The sequence below is a fragment of the Salmo salar genome, chromosome 26, assembly GCF_965601325.2.
Source record: "Salmo salar chromosome 26, fSalSal1, whole genome shotgun sequence".
In the NCBI taxonomy this organism is placed as follows: domain Eukaryota; kingdom Metazoa; phylum Chordata; class Actinopteri; order Salmoniformes; family Salmonidae; genus Salmo; species Salmo salar.
In genome coordinates, this window is record NC_138316.1 from 14,982,760 (window position 1) to 15,001,109 (window position 18,350).

Here is an 18,350-nt window from a genome sequence, read left to right on the forward strand (position 1 = left end):
GCACATGCTTTATGTGTTTTATTTCAGGGAGAGGTAGCAAATCAGGATGTCAATGTAGACGATGAGAAAGCGGTTGATCATGTCCTGGAAAACCTCGTTCATAAAGGATTGGAAGACGGCGGGGGCGTTAGGAAGGCATGACCAGGTATTCGTAGTGCCCTCGTGCGGTGAATAAGGCAGTCTTCCATTCGTTGCCTTCACGTATACGGACAAGGTTATATGCACGTCGCAGGTCAAGTTTTGTATAGATGTTGGTGCGGCCCACTTGTTCAAGGGTCGCTGGGATCAGAGGGAAACAGTTCTTAACCGTGACGTTATTCAGGGAACGGTAATCAATACATGGACGAGACCACCATCCTTTTTTCCCCAACAAAAAAGAAGCTGGATGCAGATGGGGAAGAAGGACAAATATAACCGTTTGAGTGTTTCATCAATGTAGTTCTCCATTGCCTCATTTTCCGGGATAAATAGGGGGTAAACACAGCCCGTCGGTGGGGACACTCTAGGGAGTAAGTCAACAGCACAGTCCCCTGGGCAATGTGGTGGCAGAGGAGGCATTGATTTTGCTGAAGACATTGCTGTACTGTGTGTATTCAGATGGTATTGTGGGTGGCACTGCAGAGGCCTCAATGGTGGTTGTTCTGCAGGGTAGGCTGAGACAACTGGTGAAGCAGGTAGAAGACCAGGAGAGTAGTTCATCTTGTTGCCACGAGATGGCAGGGTCGTGACGACAAAGCCAGGGGTGTCCGAGGATGAGTGGCTGTTTGGGGGATGAGAGTTCCATGAGTTGAATGGTTTCGGTGTGGGAGACTCCAATCTGGAGGGTGACGCTCTGTGTCAGGTGTGTAATGAAGCCCGTGCCCAATGGCTGCCCGTCCAGGGTGTTAATCCTTAAGGGGGGGTGACAGGTGTTAGACCAATGTCAAGCTCTTGTTCTAGCTGGTGAGCGATAAAATTACCTGCTGCTCCCGAATCTATCAGACCCTCTACGTACTTAGTAACCCCCTTCACGGTTATCAATACTGGGATGGAGAATTGCTTCTGGGAGACATTTAGAAATAACACGCCTACCTGCATGGCAGTGGAGGGACCCTTCTCATCTCTCCGTGGGGGGCGAACAGGGCTGAGTAGACGATCCTTCCCTTCACAGTATAGGCAGAGCCCTTCTTGGATCCGCCTTTGACGGTCGATACACGGGAGAGGAGCATGGCCCAACTGCATGGACTCTGGAAGACTCGGACGGGATGACGGAGTCATGGAAAGAGAAGGTTTCGGATTCCTGGTTGGCAGAGTTCTTCAGCGGTTGGTGACGAGGTCGATGGAGAGTGAAATACGAATGTATTGATTTATATCCTGAAGGTCACCTCCACAGGCCAGCTTGGGCCCGCTTCGGAAGACGCTAAGTAAAGCAGTCTCACTCCATCCACTCCCTGCAGCCATGGTGCGGAACTCGCGGGCATACTGGGGAGCTGAATTACGTCCTTGTTGAAGTTCTATGAGGAGGTCTCCTATAGGACGACCGGAAGGAGAGTAATCGAATACCTTTTTGAAAAGGGTGTGGAAATGGGTCTCGGATCCGAGTTCTGTGCTGTTGGCAGTCCATATGGCAGTGGCCCAATCCAGGGCTTTGCCTGTGAGTAGAGACATCGAAATCCACCCTGCTCTTGTCGGTGGCAAAGTTAGTGGGGTTGTGCTCTATGTATTTGCTGCATTGCGTCAGAAATACATGACATTTCCCAGGTGAACCGTCATATTTTCCAGGCATGGATATGAATGAAGGAGGGCTATGGGTTGCAATACCTTTCATCGGAGGAGTAGGGAATAGGCTGGCTGAGGAGATGGCAGATTTCCTCCATACGCTCCTCTTGCTGGGTTAGGCGTTGCTGTAGCTCCGCTGAATCCATTCCGTTTTTAGGTGAGGTATTCTGTAATGAATACTCTTGGAGAAAAAGGTGTAGATTCACGCACAGAGCGCGGCAGGATTATTTCACCCTCGCAGAAGGCAGGAATCGTGGTCACTGGCAGGCAATGGTCATACACAGGTAGGCAATCAGGCAGGACTGAAGGCTATAACTGGTTCTCACAAACAAGCTAAGAAAAGGCTTAGTAGAGTCAAAACAAACAATACCTCACAAAGAATACCTCACAAACAGAATTAACTGAACTAAATAAGGAGCTGATGAGACCAGGTGAGTAACTAACACAGGTGATATCAATGAACAAAAATGAAAGACAGGGTTACGTTCAAGAACACAAGGAAGCAGGGCTACATTCAAGAACACAACGAAACAGAACACAGGGTTGACTAAGAAAATAAATACAGAACCTTACACATGTAACAGATTACATGTAATCCTTTACTCCCCAACCCTGCTCATATGTACTGTAGCTACGGCCCTGATGTCACGTGGTTAAATTGACTTAAACAGGTCCTGGAGTAAAGGTACTGAGTTACATAATACTGTAAAATATTTCATCATCCAACACAATAGCGTAAAGAACACATTTCCATTCTGTATTATTCAATTTGACCACAATTCTTTGTAGGGAAACTGTGGTGCAATAGATATATTCTAGTTGAACCGATACATTAGATTTGTTCTCAACTAGCCTACCTGGTTAAATAAAGGTGAAATAAAAAAAATTATAAAACATAATATTGTAATTTCAACATTCCACCAGGAACCACCTTAGAATAAGGTACTTAATATAGTCCGTTTCTGACTTTGATTGGGGGAGGAAGGGGAGTGTTATTTCCCTCTTTGTCACCACTCACCACACAGATAAAGAGTAAATAAGACTACATAAGTATAATACAAACTGAAGTCAAAGAAAGACCTTTGTGATAGTGATCACTTATGACGTGAAATAAGAGTGGGCATTCAAATGTGTAAACCCCATCTAATCTACAGATGTATGCACTAGAATATAGAAGAGAGGGGCTAAGTTGAGCCAAAGGGGTAAGTTGAGCCACCCTTGTTTCTGGGAAACCATACACAACATTTATAGTTTGACCAAATATTGAGGTCATCGTTTTATGGAGTCTGTGAAGGAAGAAACCACATGGAAAAAGTGGTAAGCAAGTTAGGTCCAAAAAATTGATTTTCATCAAGTGAAATTATTTTTTTATGTTAAGAGGTTTCATGATGCTTGTATCTACACCAAAGTAGATCATTTTAAGATTATTCTATACATCAGTTGGGGTCTCTATAAGCTTCTATTTGAGGTCCTAAACCTAGTGTGAAAGTGCATCCTTGTGTAACTGGTGTGAAATGGCAGGCTAGTAGCATTTAAATTGGTGAAGTCACTTACTCTGAGACCTTGAAGTAGATGATTTCCTTGCTATGCTAGGCTTTTGTGGAGGGATAGGTAACGATGCTTTGAGGGAGACTGTTATCGATGTGTTCAGAGGGTCCTTGGTTCGAGCACAGGTTGGGGCAAGGAGAGAGACGGAAGCAACACTGTTATATTGATGCTGTTGACCCGGATCACTGGTTGCTGCAGAGAAGGAGGAGGTCAAAGGGAGGTGAGTGTAACCAGTGTGAAATGGCCAGCTAGTTAGCGGTGTGCGCTAGTAGCGTTTCATTGTTGCTGGGATATGAGGTAACAACTGGCCTATGTTAAAAGTGTTTTTTAAAAAGTACATTGTTTGTTAGGTGTTAAGCCTGTGTTAAAAGATGCTTAAAATTATTAAAAGACAAAAAAGTGATTGTGATTGTGTTGAATTGTGTTTGGGAAATAAAGATAGATCAGTGGAGGCTGGTGGGAGGAGCTATAGGAGGAAGGGGTCATTGTGAAAGCTGGAATGGTATAAATGGAACAGTATCAAACACATTAAACAGATGGAAACTGCATGTTTGACTCCGTTCCATTGGTTCCATTCCAGCCATTACAATTAGTCCATCCTCCTATAGCTCCTCCCACCGGCCTCCTCTGAGATAGACATGGCTTTAAATTTGTAGGTGGCTTAATTTACCCTGTCCTGTGGCTCAATTTACCCAATAACAGGGGTAAGTTGTGCTAAGAGAAAACAAGCTATGTTTTCCAAACTGTAACGTTTACATGAATTCTGAATATTTCCAGGGATACACAACATCCTGAAATATATGTAGCCTAGATATCTTTGTTAGAAAGAATACTATATTTCCCTTGACAAAGTGATGCTGAATGTAAAAAATGGCTCAATTTACCCCACTTTCCCCTAGATTGCAGGCAGTGGGTGGGATAGATTGTGATTGCGAATGATGTCTGGCAAACCTATAGGGGCACTCTTCAAAAAAGCACAGTCCTAGATTGCACCTCAGGGAACGAGGAGGACTTTGGTGCAGCTTTCAGTCGCAGGATTCTTTCTATTATCAGTCCGTGCTCAGTCTTGCAAGGGAATACATCAGCTCCTCGACTCACCTTACCGTTTGGGTTTAAGGCAGAAATCCAGGTTGGTGAACTTTGTATCTATATTTTTCAGCTTTTGTATGTTTTTTTTTTTTATTCTGGAGAAAATAAGAGAACATATAGAACATGCTGTTGTGGTAAATTGGAGAATGAAGAATAGAGAAGGGAGAAAGAGTTGGATAAGCTATCCTTTGTTCTCTTTTGTTCATGTATTTGCATTCCTACCGGTGCGTGCTAGATTTTCAGATTCAACATCTTCGAGCCATGATTTGCGTTTTATTATGTGGATGTTCCAAGGAGTCCTGGCTGGGATTTTAACAATTTGTCTGCGCTATGAGGCGTAGAAAAAAAATATCCAGAAGCATCAGGGTGGCAGGGCTGTGTGTGCCCAAATCAATTTATGTAATACATACAAAAAATATAAAGTGCAGAATAAGATGACAAATCAAGATTCATGCTTAATAGAAAAAATACGAACATATTTTCCATCGTGCCTCTACACGCCTGTGGAGCCCCACTAGACGGTATGGCTACATTGCAGTAGCGGTGTGTATGTGGTTGGGGGGATGGAGTCACTGCGCTTGTTGTGCCTTCACTGTCGTTAATATATCGTTTTAAATAATTACTTATATTTCTTCTATAATGACAAATATCAAAGACTGCCATCCATCCAAACTATAAAAGTTATACTTTTTACAATCAGGTGGGTTTCACAGTTAACTTCATTCTGTAGCAGGCTAGGATGCACGTCTCTTAGTGCCTTGCTATGGCAACAGGAGTTGTTCAATTCTATGCGCATTTTCCTTCGTCGTAATTAACGTGTCTTTAGCCAGATTTGAGTTTTAAGACAAAATAACACATGACAGTAATCTGTGTGTGATCATATTGCTGTAATTGGTTTAACCCTCACACCCCTAAACTGTTACTGTTTAATCCCCTCGCCTATAATCCCCAATACGTGAATATTGTCATGTGCTTTTGGCAGATGTATATTAAAATCTCATTTTGAAATGTCTGACTGTTTTTCGTTTAATGTGTGTGTATATGCAAATGTAATGTAAACTGATTAAATTAATTGAGTCAAACACATATAAATTACCCCCGCAATTAACTTAATTCGCATGCTATAGCGACCCTCAAATATGGACAGTCTTGGGAGGAATATGAAAGCCTGTTTATCCGATAGCTTAGTGCAGGGGAACAATCGCTGCTCTGATATCAGCATGGATTTAGCTGTTTAGTCTACCGGCGCTGGCCTGGCGCACGGCTCCCTCTGTCTGCATCCCTTCTTGATTTCCCCAATGCAGTACTATGGACAGCTCCTATTATGATCACGCCCGTTGTGTGCTGCAGTTCAAATAAATATGCTATATGGCAGTCGCTCTGTCACCCATCTGACGAAAAGGCCAAATTAGATTCAACTATTTTTGTGACATTTTGGATATGGTCAAACGAAGTACTTGCGGAAAATGTCATAGTCTATTGTTACGTTCGTACTTAGTTTTGCCTCAAAGAATAGTCTTTTTTGAGAACCGCCTGCATGTTGAGCATTTTCCACCTTTTGGCTCCACTTGATACTGTATGTCAGGCAGAAGAAACCGTAACCTATTTAGTATATCCATTCCAATGGTAAATATTGATTTATTTGACAGCCAGCCTACTATTATTTTAAGGATTAATTTAGTACTATTATCACCAAACATATCTCTCAGATAACATTTAATTCCCAGTTCTCGGTTTTCTGATAGAGGGAAGGGAAGTTGAGGTATGTTGAAATCAGCTCTTCCTCTTACAAGCATGGCAATGGAATAAAATAATCACTCTTTTGTGAGTGAGACCAATGTGATAACCTTAACCCTACACACATACTTAAGCAAATAGTTTAGCTATATGTTTTTGTCATCAGTGGATGATGCATGGTACTAACTCAGGGATACTACTACTCAGTATTATACCATGGCATTGTTGAATAGCTTTGTGATTGGCTTGAAGGGCATTCTAGAGCATGCATTTTTTCCCTTTATAAACTGGGTGGTTTGAGCCCTGAATGCTGATTGGCTGACATCCGTGGTATATCAGACTGTATAACACTGGTATGACAAAACATGTATTTTTACTGTTCCAATAATGTTGGCGACCAGTTTATATTAGCAATAAGGCAATAGGGCTGTATCCAGGCACAATGGGGCTGTATCCAGGCACAATGCGTTGTGTTGTGTAAAAGAACAGACCTTAGCATGGTATATTGGACATATACCACACCCCCTCGGGCATTATTGCTTAAATAACACACAGGTATTTTTGCATGGTAGAATTTAATGGCTATCATACATTTTTTACATGTTTTGTTTGAGTTGCTTTTGAAAGCAAAAGTCACATTTAAAACAGTATTGGTATTGTTGAATTTGATTTTCATAATAGCAAGCTAGGTCTGATGGTTTAGCTGATGGTTTAACCATGGCAACTATTGTAGCTATCTAGTAAACTTGCTAGCTAGCTACTTCAGTGGATGTTGAACACATTTGTACTTGCAAATGAACACTTTTATAGTAGCATGGTATAGCCATGGTATAAAAGGCATGGTATAAAAGGGATAATCAACTCGGGGTTCTATGCATAATCTGGAAAATAATGCATCTTTGTGGAAGGTCAGTTCCAGTCCGCTGGCACGTTGTGGAACACACCTTCCAAATCATTCATTATTTTACATAGAACGCATAGCCCCTCGTTGATTATCCCTTACTTAATTCCAATGCTTTTGTGGTTGCAAGTAACAGGACTATGCAGAACACGAGTTTGTGGTCTGTAAAATAGTATGTTATCTTATCCATGTACCCTGGCCTGAATCTTATCTAACCCTTGCACTAAACGATAGACCAAATCCAAACCATAGCCCCAAAAAATGTTTCACCAACCTGTAGTTTTCAAAATACCATGGCATTGTTCAATAGTCGTTTCTGATTGGCTTGAAGGGCATTCCACGTCGTTCATTATTTTCCACAGAACGAATAACCCCTCGTTGATTATCCCTTACTTACTTACAGTGCACTAGATAGCTATATCCCCCATCCCCCCTCTCTCTCTCTCCTACTCTCTCTCCCTCCCTCTCTTTCTTTTGGTTTGCTTGCAGTCATTTTAGATGTCCTGACAACAAGTGCTCACTAGGTTCCGAAAACCTATAGCTAAAAGCATTTGTGTTTTTTTCTTTATTCTGTGAACTCAAGTCCCCCTTCCTCCTCTAACGGTGCCTCTAACCTGCTATTCTAAAAGTATACCAGTGGGAATACGTGTACAACTAAAACAGACCATTATAGGGCAACAGTAGAATGGGAGGCTCACTTGGCACATAATAACATTACCTAAGACTCCAGAGAGGGTGTCTTGTCCTGTGGTTTATACAAGAGCACTGGATAGTTTAGAACTTGGAGTAGTTCCCATGCAGTGGTCAGTTGTCTTTTAGCCAATAGTATTTGGCAGAGGGTGGTTTCCAGATTGAAATGCCTTCCCCCTTTAAAGCCTGACTGAGTGCTTTCTCGGAGACAAGAGGCAGGATTGCAATGCCTTGCATTTTCTTCAGCTTTAACTTGGTATTGAGGTTTGTGGTTTGTAGTTAAAGGAAACGGATATATGCTATGCATATATTTTCAAACGCAACAACCTATCACACTTGTTAAGTAATTCTGATTTTATTATTCATTTTTAGGAGACACCATGGGAGGCAAGCTGAGCAAGAGGAAGAAGGGGTACGATGTCAGCGACCCAAAGGACAAGAAGGAGGAGATTACTGTGGCTGCTGTGAGTGCCGTTGAGGCCGTGGCCCATGCCGTGGAGAGCAAAGCACCAGCTCCGGTCGCTGAGTTGGCAGCGAAGACTGCTCCTAAGGTGTCTGCTGAAGTGGAGGGAGCAGTGGAGTCGGCAGCGGTAGCCATCACAGAAGCGACAGAAGAGGCCCTGTCAGCTATAGAGGCAGTGGCCAAGGGGGCCACCGCAGAGCCAGCGGCTGTACCAGATGAACCCGTGGCAGCACCTGGAGAACCAGCGCCAGCAGCAAAGGAACCAGTGGCTTCAGAAGAACCAGCTGCAGCACCAGAGGACCCAGCGTCAGCTGCAGCACCAGAAGAACCTGCAGCCCCAGAAAAGCCAGCGGTGGCACCGGAAGAACCTGCGCCAGCAGCAGAAGAACCAGTGGCTTCAGGAGAACCAGCTGCAGCACCAGAGGACCCAGCGCCAGCTGCAGCACCAGAAGAACCTTCAGCCTCAGAAGAGCCAGTGGCAGCACCGGAAGAACCTGCAGCAGTAGCAGAGGAACCAGCCGCAGCTCCAGAAGAGCTTGCAGCTCCAGAAGAGCCCGTGGCAGCACCGGAAGAACCTGCAGCAGCTGAGGAACCAGCAGCATCACCAGAGGAACCTGCGGCAGCACCAGAGGAACCTGCGGCAGCACCAGATAAAACAAAGGCACCGGAAGAACCAGCGGCACTAGAGGAACCAGCGGCTGCACCAAAAGAGCCTGCAGTGGAAGAGCCTGTACCAGAAGAGTCTGCAACAGCACCAAAAGAACCTGCACCAAAAGAGCCCGCAGTGGAAAAGCCTCCACCAGAAGAGCCTGCGGCAGCACCAAAAGAGCCTGCACCAGAAGAGCCTGAGGCAGCACCAAAAGAGCCTGCACCAGAAGAGCCTGAGGTAGCCTCTGTGGAGCTAGCTGCAGTACCAGAAAAGGCTTCTGAGGCTACAGAACAAGCCACAGAGGTGACAGCAGAGATTACAGACACTACAGAACCAGAGCCTGCTGCTCCAGAGCCTGAAACAGAGACTGTTACAGGGAAGGCCCCAGAACCTGAGGCTGTGGTCGAGGCACCAGTAGAGGCAGAAGCAGCTTCATCCGCCCCGGAGGAGGAGCCTGCATCAGTTGCAGAAGCCGTGTCAGAGTCAGCCACAGAGGCAGCCGCAGAGCCAGAGGCAGAATCCATCCCACAACCAGCCGCTGAAGAGCTCCCCCTACCTATAGAAGAATCCGTAGCAGAGCTTGAATCTGAAGCTGCTGATGCAGTAACTGAAGCAGCAGAGCCTGAGGCTGCCGACATTGCAGAACCCATCCCGGAGATCATCATTTCAGAATCTGCTGCACCTGCGGCTGCAGAGGAGGCCAGCGCTGAGCAAGAGGAGGCTGTGCTGGACAACAAGGAAGTTGTTTCCGCAGTGGAGGCTACTGCTGAGCCTTCTGCCCCTGAGGTCAATGGGGAGTGTCAGGAGCAGGCAGCCGAGCCGGCTGCCGTGTCTGCCCCGGAGCCACAGCAAAAGGAATGTGTCAACGGCATTGACAAGCCAGAGGATGCCGTTGAAGTGCAAAGTGACTGCGAATTAAAAAAGAACTTGAACCTGACTGGCGACATCCAGATTCCTGAGGCAATCGGTGAGGCAATAAGTCAGGCTGTAGACTTGGTCTGAAGCTAATATAAATGTGAAGTCCCTAATGATCCGAAAAAAAACCTCCAACACAGGCTTCTGAAGATAAATATAAAAATGCCTGTTGTGGCAAAGGAGTTTCCGATTAACCAAAAGGAAATACAACCACTCAAGTGTAGAGAGGGGGAGTGAGATACATGTAGGAAGAGATGTGAGACATGGATGCAGTGTGCCCCACTGAGTCTTTGTGCCCCATATGTCATTGCAGAAGGGCAGCCTGTGTTTGCAGTATTTGTGGTGAGATGAAAGCCAGCGAAATTTGAGGGATGAGTATAGGAAAACCGGAAACAAAACTGGACAACAGAGCAAAAAATGTGACATTGGAAATGTTGAATGGAATGAATAGTCTTGTCTTTGTGTGGGAGGCTGATGAATATTAAAAATGTTTTTTTGTAATAGCATTCAATAATGATCTAATTTAGACTTTCACATATCCTTTCCTTAACTATACGAAAAAATAATGGATGAAAAGTTTTGGCCTTTTATAGTGGTGCAAACAGTGAGGAATGTTCATTAATGGCTTGGAATAGACAATAAAAAAAGACTGTTATACCTGATTGTTCTTTTGTTCTTATGTCTTCTATATCAATTAGGCAAAAGTCATTTGACAAAAAGCCTTATTGTATAATGACGGGTCATTTTAGTCAATTTTAACATGTTACAATTATTTCGACTGTATTTTAAGATACCTTTATGATTGATTATAATAAGTAACCCTCAGTAAACCCTAGGTGCAAAAAATTGAAATCTTTTATAACTGAAATCAGTCCATTGCTTTATTGTTGTTGGCTGATAGATTGAGTGCACCAGTATCAGCAGTAGGAGACAATATCTACAGGACATCATTCATTTCAAACTTCTACAGTTACATACAGACCAGGTGTCTTTTGGGTTAGAGGTCGCCTGATTGTATTACCTTTAGAACAACGTCCCTAAGGTCTTCGGCCTTGCAAATATTTTCTTTGGTGGAGCTTGGCTTGCCTGTGCGTTTCTTTGAAAAATATGACAATGTTAATGCATGCAGACAGAGATCATTTCATAGGTCGTCTGTTCCTCTACCTCTTACATCATAATAACCCATCTCACTGGAACTTCAAGCTGTGGTAGGCAGGCAGCACCATAGAAATATAATGAATAGAGAGGGCATGGAAGCTCTAACCCTGGCAAAAGATGCAGTAAAGAGGTCAATGGAACTTGACCCAAACAATGGAAATGCCATGGAAACACGGGGGAAATATGCTGTTGGGGAAAGATCCCAAATCTCCTCATTGGCCCCTAGCAAAATTTTCCTGCATTTAGGCTATTGTTTATATGTGTATTTCACACTAGGTTGAGGTAAAAATCTGAATATAATGTTTCTATAGATGCCAACCCCAAAGCATTTTCTTGACATCGTCACCAATCAACAGCATTGCAGTTAAAAAACGACTTTGACTGCCACCACCAATTTCTGTATGCTAGCTATGCTACCAGCTTACACAAACGGGAGTTAGCATTTAGGAGTCACTTCTTCTAAACTGGAAAAGGAACAACTTCTAAATGTTATGCAGGAAAAACAGCCAAATATATCCAAATTGGACTTTAGTAACCATATTGTGGGCCTGTTACATTACATTTACATTTACATTACATTTAAGTCATTTAGCAGACGCTCTTATCCAGAGCGACTTACAATACATCAATCATGACGGATTTGATGAATATCTACTTTGTTATATCAGATTTGTTGAATGTGCGCCAATCCTGCATCCTTATTCTATCCCCCACTGTCTGTGTTCCATTGACCTCTTTACTGCATTCATTTGACTGGTAAACTCATGAGTACACTCTCAATGGCTGTCTGGTATTGTGATGCAATTATTTCCATGGTAATTTGGAATGGTCTGTCAACTGATGCTGGATTGCCATGGTGATGTAGAATGTTCATTAAAATTATGCTAACTGATGTAGCTAATACAATATAATGTATTTTTTGTAATGTCAGTGAGTTGACTCAACAAATCACAGCACAATGTCAAGGGTACACTTCCTGCTTTTACTTCCTGGCATGGGTACACTCAAAATGGCTGCCAGTCCACCCATTATGCCATCAATGACTTGAATGGGGATACCTGTTCTATTCATTCTATTTCTGTGGGCAGCACACACTCCCCACATTTCAGAGATTGAAATGGTGAGGGGGGTTGGGGGAGGGGTGTGCATTCTTGGAGGAGGAAGGGACTTTCAAGGGGGTGGGCGGTGGTGAGTGGGGGATGAGGGTCTGGGATGAAAGGAAGAGCTCTGACGCAATACAGAGGAGAACACAACCATTACAAATGAGCTAATAACTATTTTGGCTTGAGACACTGTTTCAGGGGATGACATTGGGCAGGTGGACGGAGAGTTTGGAAGAGAAGGATGAAACGGCCGTAGAATTTCACTGGCAGTGAGGAAATACAGGTTTTGACACCTACTTCATCGGCCCTTGCAGAATGCTCCTGAGCATGGTGCTTGCACCTACATCTTAAAAGAGGCGAGAGGGTATCTGTCATGTAGGTGCCAAAGCACATGCATTAGCACAAGAGAGTTAAATGGTATGTGTTTGTGGATGCACATTTTTGTGTGTGTATCTGTGTGTGTGTTCATGAGTCTGTGTGTGTGTTCATGAGTGTCTATGGCATATGTACTATATATGGAATCTCACACAGTATTTATAGACGTGGGTCAAAATCGGAGAGAAGATTCGATGGAGATATGAAAGGTTCTCAAGCATCTTCCATCGGCACCATAATGAACTCCTCTACATAGCAACCCTAAATTCTCGCTCTGGTTTCTTCAAGAAATACTCAGGCCCTCAGATTTATGAAAGGAATGTTCTTGAGAGCTGGGGTGTTGGGTGGATGGACGGACACGCTGGCTTGTTTTCGCACTCCCCTCTGAAGTGTTCTGTGCCAATGGGTTACAGTGTATATGAAAATAGGATAAAATATTTATCTCAGAAAACGTCCTGTAAATTATCATTATCTAAATCCCCCTTACATTTCAATCGAGAGATCATCAGTGAGATTAAAGTAAGCTTGACAAGCTACAGGGTTTGGTTGGGTTTGCATTATTCAAAGGTTGCGTTTTTCTCCACAAAAACAGACCAGCTCTATTGTCAATATCACCTCTAAAAACTCCATTGTGACCAAGAGGTTTAAAACTTCCCCTGCTCCCCTAGCTAATCTTTTTAGAATATTTTCTCAAAGGAGGAGAAAAAAATCTCCCAAACCCAACAGTTATGTAACCAAGGACTGGAGAAAAAAAACACTGCATCAAATATTAACATATTTTTCGCTCATTTAAAGGAGAAAAATGATTGTAAGCAGAGGCATGTGTTTGCGAAGTTTTCATGGTTTCAGGCCGTCCTGAGGGGATGGGATCACAGTGTGGACATTTTAACATGAGGAATCCAGTTACAGTACTTCACCCCAGACTGAGGATATTACACTTGGGGGGGTGAGGTTTTTCTCCTTTAAACAGCCCATTTCTCTATCTCCCCCCCCCCCTCTCTCTCTCCTTCTCCTTCTCTTTCTCTCTCTCTTCTTCTCATCTCTCTCTCTCTCTCTCTCTCTCTCTCTCTCTCACTCTCACTCTCACTCTCTGTGCTAGGCTCTCTGTAACCTTTGGTTTGGGGTAGAGGCCCTGCTTGCATCTTGATTTAAAGACTGCCTATAAGTTGCATAGTTGTGCATCCCCAGCTGCATTGCTTGGTTACTCTAACACTATGTGTTCTATACTAACGCTTTGGCACAGAGCTGAAAGTGCTTTCCTGGTCCTTTTTTCTTATGTGGAAATGACCTCGTTTATTTTAGCTATTTCTCAGTGGTGCCTTTTAAATAAAACAGGAAGGAAAATGTGTACTTAATTCAAGGGCCATATTATCATGAGTAGCAAGTAAAACAGCCAGATCCCCTCCACATTTCAGAGCGTACAATAGCTTGTACCTCTACAGAATACAAAGATGTTTTTTACATTAATATTGTTGGGCACAGTCAGACAAGCGAGCAGTGACTTGGAGAGAATGAGGAAGATACATTGAGACAGTAATTAAATGAAACCCAAGCCAACATCCTGGTACTTGAGGCTGCAGATTCCCAACAACATGAGCCTGTATTAAAAACGGTCCATATGTAGAGAGAGAAGATAGATGCTGCTGCTCCCCCAACTCCAGCCCCTCAGCTGGGTGTATAGCTAATGGGTGTCAGGTGGCCACAAGGCAAACTCAACATTATTTATTATTCAAGCAGGAGGATCAGCCTGGTGGATAGATACATCCCAACATGAGTCCAGATTTTTCTCCTCATGCAAAAAGACACTGTGGTGAATTTGCTATTTTCTTATAACCACATGATGTCTGCTTTTTTTATTTAAAGGGACTACTTACTTCCTCTGTAGCTTGAGCCAGAACCGTTCCCTAAAAATGTCAGTTAAAGGAACATGATGTAAATGATTATACCAATATGATCATTCAAAACTAAAGGGTATTTTTCCTGTAAAAACATTCTTTTCAGAACACTTACGTCAACTAATATGAGTAACCTATTTCCCCTGTCTGTATCTCTCTATCTCCATCTGTCTCTGGTTCATCATTCTCTCCCAACGTGCTATCCATCTAGGCATCTGCACTAATGCTGTCATTATATACGAGCCTGCAGAAGCCTATTAGTCAGACCTTAGTGGTAGTACGGATCCTTATTGATCCACATGGTGTTAGCTGTAATAGCCACTGAAAGCCTCTGTGATTCCCTTCCTCTGTAGATCACTGGCTCCTCTTTCAAGCTACTACTGGGGGTGAGCGGGCACTTTAAAGCTGACTAAATTCAATGTGTCTCTTGGTGTAGGAGTGTGTGTGTGTGCGCAATGTGTGTGTTTGTTTGTTCGCAGGCGTACGTGTGTGTATGCATGTGTGGGAAACATAGTCCCAGCATGGGGTCTGTATGGGGGAGATCAGGCCTTTGTCACACTGTCCAACCCCCTTCCCTCAGCCATCAGCAGGCAGAAAAAAAGAGAATTGTATACTCCGACAATCATTCTGGGCCATTAAATGGAGTCAGGGGAACCTGGGAACCTGTACCCACAGCACAACCGTACAAGTCTTCAAGATGAGCTGCTTGATTCCCTCATTTAGATACTCAACAGATTTGTGTTTCCACCAAATGATCAGTTTACTCAGATAATAATCAGTTTAAGTAACACCAAATAATCAGATTAAGTAACATCTAAAGGCTCATGCAGACCAACGAAATGCATACTCTTCTACAGATCACTGCCCACATCCGCCCGCCCGACTAGCATCACTACTCTGGACGGTTCTGACTTAGAATATGTGGACAACTACAAATACCTAGGTGTCTGGCTAGACTGTAAACTCTCCTTCCAGACTCACATTAAGCATCTCCAATGCAAAGTTAAATCTAGAATGGGCTTCCTATTTCGCAACAAAGCATTCTTCACTCATGCTGACAAACATACCCTCGTAAAACTGACTATCCTACCAATCCTTGACTTCGGCGATGTCATTTACAAAATAGCCTCCAACACTCACTCTAAATTGGATGCAGTCTATCCCAGTGCCATCCGTTTTGTCACCAAAGCCCCATATACAACCCACCACTGCGACCTGTATGCTCTCGTTGGCTGGTCCTCGCTACATATTCGTCGCCAAACCCACTGGCTCCAGGTCATCTACAAATCTTTGCTATGTAAAGCTTCGCCTTATCTCAGCTCACTGGTCACCATAGCAACACCCACCCGTAGCACGCGCTCCAGCAGGTATATTTCACTGGTCATCCCCAAAGCCAACACCTCCTTTGGCCGCCTTTCCTTCCAGTTCTCTGCTGCCAATGACTGGAACGAATTGCAAAAATCACTGAAGTTGGAGACTTATATCTCCCTCACTAACTTTAAGCGTCAGCTGTCAGAGCAGCTTTCCGATCGCTGCAGCTGTACACAGCCCATCTGTAAATAGCCCATCCAACCAACTACCTACCTCATGCCCATATTTGTTTTGTTTTTATGCTCTTTTGCACACCAGTATTTCTACTTGCACATCCTCATCTGCACATATATCACTCCAGTGTAAATTGCTAAATTGTAATTACTTTGCCACTATTGGCCTATTTGTCTCCCGAATCCTTTATACCAACGTGACAATGCCACCCACTGTGTCAACCAGTACTCCTTTCTACTTTTTACATTGGCAGTAAGAAATTATTATGGACATGAAATTCCTGAGGCATACATTATAACAAGTAGTGAAAAGCAAGAGACTCTTGAACTAGCACTGCACAAACTACGCCCATTGTTTCCTATCCCACCATTTAATAACATCATTTTTTCATTCGTAATGTTATGTTCATTCCAAAATTTTGTAAGAAGCAAACAACCTGAAGTCATTTGAAATATTTTTCCATTATTTAATTCATACTGTAGTGGTTGTTTCAATTTTTTTTTTTTTTTTTTACAGTAATATATATTTGATAGCAGTATAGTTTCCAATTTAGTAATGTTGACAACACTGACAAAGGGGAGTGTGGAGTTTTCCTCTTTATAGGCTACATCTTCATTTAACCCTGCACCCAAAGACTTTAGAACGATTGAGTTGAGTATGCCCTTCCGAAACTAGTAACTCCAAAGCAATGATTTTCTCCTAATGTGGATGGTCGACTGTGGCAGTCCTGGATCATTAGACGACTGGTGATGCTGGATCGTCATATGACCGTGGCGGTCCTTTGGATCGTCAAATGAGTGTGCCTCCCCTTGATCATCATAGGACGATTGTGGCTGTTCAGGGGCCTCAGTCATAACCGTTGGGTAAATTTAACACTAAATATCTGATTGAGCCATTTCTGAAAAATCTGGCCATGTACAAAATTATAGAGATTCATCAATTTGACGCACGCCATACATACACCTGGTTAAATAAAGGTGAAATAAAAATATACAACAAATCCTGTTATAAATCAGACCTAGCGAAAAATGGAGCGCGCGGGAATGAGCAATATAAAATTCCCATCATTCACCTTTTATGGTGACAATAACGCCCTTATTTGCTTTATAGTTTGGAATGATTGGAATTAGGCCTAGACCGTATCTAAAGGAAATAGCAATGGCGAACTTGGTCAAATGTCTTTGGAGGTGTTGGCAGAATGTTTTATTTTGCAGTGACGTTAGCTGTATCTGATTGTTTCTGAATCGTTGTGGACCTGTAAACAGAATTCAATAATGTTAGACTGCCTGCGAATACTGATACATTGTCTACTCGGAAAATAAATTAAAACTACAGTAGACCTACTTACAGTGGTCACCTACACACTTCAATGCAAAATATCAAATGTCTGTTCACCTGTTAAATTCTACTGTATTTTATAAACTTTATAAATTATAATAGCCCATCTAATAGGACCAATTAAATGTGAGATGCATGGTAGTTTGTTGTATCGCTACTTCTGGAATATGAACTCATCATGCACAGAAAATGTGAGGAATTTATTCTGCAATGGTTATAGGCTTATGTGTATAATGTTTATATATGAAATATTCGAGAAATTTGACATTACCGTATTCAGACGTAGCCTACAAACGTCAATGGAAAAGGTGAACTTCTGTTCTACCGTTAAACTTCGTATCGGATCGCATAGAGCAAAATACTTGAAATAGCTTAGCTATTTACAACTGTGAAGTATGTAGAATTAAATGAGAGATGGAACGAATGGTAGCCTATTCTAACTTGTTGTAGGCCTATAGGTTATTTCACGAGTATGAATCCATCACAGTCAGAAAAGGTGAAGAATTTATTCTTCAATGATAATGGAAATTAAATAAATAATAGCAAATAGATGCCTATTTCAAATTATTTTAGAATGCAAATATAAAATACATAGATGTATGCTCTAGTTACGAATGGCAAATGTTTGCATGTTCTTATTATATTTAGCTACCAGTTTTTTGTTATGAATAAGTGTCATCATATATTCCCCTTTTGCACAAGGCTACTCAGCTACTTTTACCTTCTTGCTATGCAAAACTTCAGCCACTAGAAATCATGTTCAGTTTTGATAAATTCCAACTTTTGCTGACAAATGGTGTATGAACATTTTGGGGTCTATTTTGTATATATGCAAGGTTATTTATCAACCATGCATACCCCACCTGTTTAGCTAAAACATATATATGAAATAACACATATGGAATCATGTAGTAACCAAAAAACAAATCAAAATATATTTAATATTTGAGATTCTTCAAAGTAGCCACCCTTTGCCTTGATGACAGCTTTGCACACTCTTGGCATTCTCTCAACCAGCTTCACCTGGAATGTTTTTCCAACAGTCTTGAAGGAGTTCCCACATATGCTGAGCACTTGTTGGCTGCTTTTCCTTCACTCTGCAGTCGAACTCATCCCAAACCATCTCAATTGGGTTGAGGTCGGGTGATTGTGGAGGCCAGGTCATCTGATGCAGCACTCCATCACT

The 18,350-nt window shown here is 42.7% G+C and overlaps 1 protein-coding gene across 2 annotated transcripts; it reads left to right on the forward strand.

The window, feature by feature from the left end:
• Positions 1 to 4,262: 4,262 nt before the first annotated feature.
• LOC106587278 (uncharacterized) lies at positions 4,263 to 10,412 on the forward strand. 2 transcript variants are annotated; one of them, XM_014175515.3, is made up of 2 exons: positions 4,263 to 4,435; positions 8,096 to 10,412. In XM_014175515.3, exon 2 carries the CDS (start codon positions 8,104 to 8,106, stop codon positions 9,835 to 9,837), a length of 1,734 nt encoding a protein of 577 aa, XP_014030990.1. In that variant the 5' UTR covers positions 4,263 to 4,435; positions 8,096 to 8,103; the 3' UTR covers positions 9,838 to 10,412. The 2 variants fall into 2 exon arrangements, with proteins under 2 accessions (XP_014030990.1, XP_082825550.1); XM_082969424.1 differs by lacking the exon at positions 4,263 to 4,435 and adding an exon at positions 7,965 to 7,987.
• The last annotated feature ends 7,938 nt before the right edge of the window (positions 10,413 to 18,350 follow it).